This window comes from Triticum dicoccoides, chromosome 7B, assembly GCF_002162155.2.
Source record: "Triticum dicoccoides isolate Atlit2015 ecotype Zavitan chromosome 7B, WEW_v2.0, whole genome shotgun sequence".
NCBI classification, from domain to species: domain Eukaryota; kingdom Viridiplantae; phylum Streptophyta; class Magnoliopsida; order Poales; family Poaceae; genus Triticum; species Triticum dicoccoides.
In genome coordinates this window covers 44,589,744-44,592,836 of record NC_041393.1, presented here as the reverse complement: position 1 = coordinate 44,592,836, position 3,093 = coordinate 44,589,744, and the positions used below count along the sequence as shown (strand labels likewise).

At 44.0% G+C, this 3,093-nt stretch overlaps 1 protein-coding gene across 1 annotated transcript in view; it reads left to right on the top strand.

Moving 5' to 3' along the window:
• LOC119338578 (vesicle-associated membrane protein 711-like) overlaps positions 1-2,533 on the top strand; it is a 3,288-nt gene extending 755 nt beyond the window's left edge. The window contains exons 2-4 of the mRNA XM_037610888.1: positions 828-1,018; positions 1,296-1,459; positions 2,054-2,533. Of these exons, the coding sequence (XP_037466785.1) occupies positions 828-1,018; positions 1,296-1,459; positions 2,054-2,144 (446 nt within the window). The 3' untranslated portion in view covers positions 2,145-2,533. The remainder of the gene's footprint in view (positions 1-827; positions 1,019-1,295; positions 1,460-2,053) is intronic.
• The last annotated feature ends 560 nt before the right edge of the window (positions 2,534-3,093 follow it).

Sequence of the window (3,093 nt, the reverse complement as noted above, 5' to 3'; positions counted from 1 at the left end):
TCTGCTCCGTCGAGCCGGAGCGCCGCGCCGCCGCGGCTCTGTTTTGTTTCTTTCTTTAATCGAAGCGGCCGGGGTGTAGGGAATTTCGAATCTCTGTGGGGTTTTGGTTCCGTCAGCGGGGGAATATCGGAGATCCGGGGGAATTTAATGTGCTGTGCTGGGGTTTGTCAGTACGCGCGTCTCCGGTCTCTCTGTGTCTGCTGCTGCTCGAGTCGCAGGCCTGCAGGCCTGTTTTGGGGGATTGCTAGATCGGGTCAAACGGGTCAAATTGTTCGGATTGATTCAGGGCTCGCCAATTGCCGTTCGAGGATACATGGAGTCCAGGCTGCCCCCCTGGATTTTGACCTTGAGGTCAAACGCATTAGGTGCTGTGAAAGTGCTGCTAGTGTTTATCGCTTAGCTAACTCCAGCTGTCTGATCTTTTTAAAATCTCAGTATTGCACATTAGTATTATCGAGCCTAAGCAAGTAAGCATCTAGTCTGGAAAATTGTGCGATTTTGGCAAAACTCTGCTGCAATTCGTAGCCTATTCCTTGTAGTACATGGAGTTAGGTGGGGATGGTGATGATTGTTTGATGTTCAACCAGAGGTGTTTAAGCTAACTTGTCTCTGCTTGGCCGCCTGGTATACTGTCGAGCTCTTTGCTAACACAACCCGTCAAATCCTTTGTAGCAAATCGAGTCTATTATCTGCTAACCAAATCTTTCACTTTTAGCATTGACTGACGTCTAAACGTTCATACCTGTAATTTTTTGTCTCTGTGGCTTACTATGTCCCTCTTACGCGTATGAGATAGCAATCTTCTTATGAGCTTATTTTTGTTGTAGGACGTATCCCATTTGCTTTCCTTGAGGATATCCATGGAAAGTTTGTCAAGACATATGGCCGTGCTGCACTGACAGCTCTTGCTTATGCAATGAATGACGAATTCTCAAGGGTTCTCAGTCAGCAAATGGATTACTATTCAAATGACCCTAGTGCAGATCAAATCAACCGTATGAGAGGCGAAATCAGTCAGGTATAACCTTGTTTTGCAGTTGTTATTTTGTGAACACCATAGATATATTTTGGCCAATATGCAGGTGTTTTCTGGAGTATAATATTGAAAAGCATATGTTCTAGAAGTTAATTGAGCTCATGCTGTCATTTTTAAATCTAGTAAACATGCAGTGGTCTGTAGTGTACTTGAACTGGCATTTTGTTTAAAATTGCTAGTTGTCAGAATTGTCAGATGCATGTTACCCAGTAGATTTGCCAGTTCAGAATGATACCTACCCTTCATTATTCTCTTGCAGGTGAGGAGTGTTATGATTGATAATATTGATAAAGTCCTTGAAAGAGGTGACCGTTTAGACCTATTGGTGGACAAGACTACAACTATGCAAGGAAATACAGTTCGATTCAAAAGACAAGCTCGCCGCTACAGAAGCACAACTTGGTGGAGAAATGTCAAACTCACGTATGTAGTCCTCTCCTATTAACTTTTGTCACTCATTTTTCATTCCATAAGTTACTATATTTGGTTCATGAACTTCTTAGCGCCAATCTTCTACACCCACCAGTAAGCACTTTCTGACAGGGTTTTATTCAGGATTAGTGAATGCGACTTTGTGGTAGTATTTTGAGTGCACCATAGACTGGCCTCTGTATGTATGTACATCAGTACTTGTTAGTTCTGTCAGTAACAAAGTGAGCAACGTAGATTCTGACATAGGTTATCTTCTGGTGGGCACAAAGACTGGAAACTGCTGTATGTGAATAAGTAGATTACCTTGATATGTACACTGTATGTTATGAATCATCTCTCAATGAGCTTGAAGCCATGTGCTATATGAACTTGAAGTGTAGTAGGTTTAGTCTGAAACTCGTCTGTTTTTTTCTGTGCCAAGCAGCTTGCTCACGTAGCTTACACGACCTAACAGCGACTTGTATTTATATGCCAAGGGTGGCTACCTAAACCATCAGCTGTTCTCTTTATCGGCTGCTTTTTCAACCTCTTGTCGGCAAAATAAATAAACATCTCATATATTTCCTCCTTTTTTTTTTCCTGCAGGGCCGCGTTGATACTCCTCCTCCTTGTAATAGTATACATCGCCCTCTTCTTCGTGTGCCACGGCTTCACCTTGCCGACTTGCATCCGGTGAGAGGGCCGGGGGCATATAAATTCGTCTGGTGGTGTGTGCTTGTGTCCACTGCTTGTCTGTCTCCCAGCCCAGGAGAGCGACCGTTGCAGCTCCAGTGCAAGTGCAACCAGTCGCATTGCAAAAAAAAAATTTGTGTGTAGAGAGGAAGGAGACTGACCTGAGCCTGCTATTTATTCTGTAATTGTGACGCCTTGGATTGTGAAGACTCCGTTTGGAACGTAATCGAGTGCCTTGCTCATTCAACGCTGGAGTGGGACCGTTGTGTTGTGTTGTGTAGCCACCGTTGCTGTGGGTGGTTGTACATATATGGTTTCAAACTTTCAGCAACTCGTATGCTGACATGGGTCCAGTCCAATAAGTATCATCTGTGCAGGTTGCAACTGTTTTTCTTTCGCCCAGCACGCCGACCTCTTCATTTGCATCTTTGTAACCATCAGATCGTGACGCCGGGTGGATCAAAGAGGAATTTGCCATATTCGGATCATTAGAGACGCTTGACGCCGATTCTGTATAGTGCGATTTCGAGCGCCCGTGCAAACAGGCTAGAAGCTTGCGGGCTTTCGCTGCGCCCTGACACACTGACATTTTTTTTTGGCGAGTATGCACGCTTACATCTATATTGAGTTTTTCATGGCATCGTGCAAATGAAGTTGCCTTTGACATGGAGCTGCAATATGAGAGCTAGAGAAATACGAAATGGTTCTTACCAGCCTAAGAGCAACTCTAGCAGATGCGTTATCTGCCTGTCCCACAAATCCATTATACGGGCCGCCGCAAAAAATAAAATAAATTGCTGCTCCGCGAGGGTTTTGGTGGAACAGATCCAATAAACTTGAAACACATTTTTTTGTGGTACAAGTTTACAGGATCTGTTCCGCATTGAAGCTCTCCCGGTACCGCAAATTTTTTTGCAGGTAAATATTGACATGATCTAGATTTCATATATATG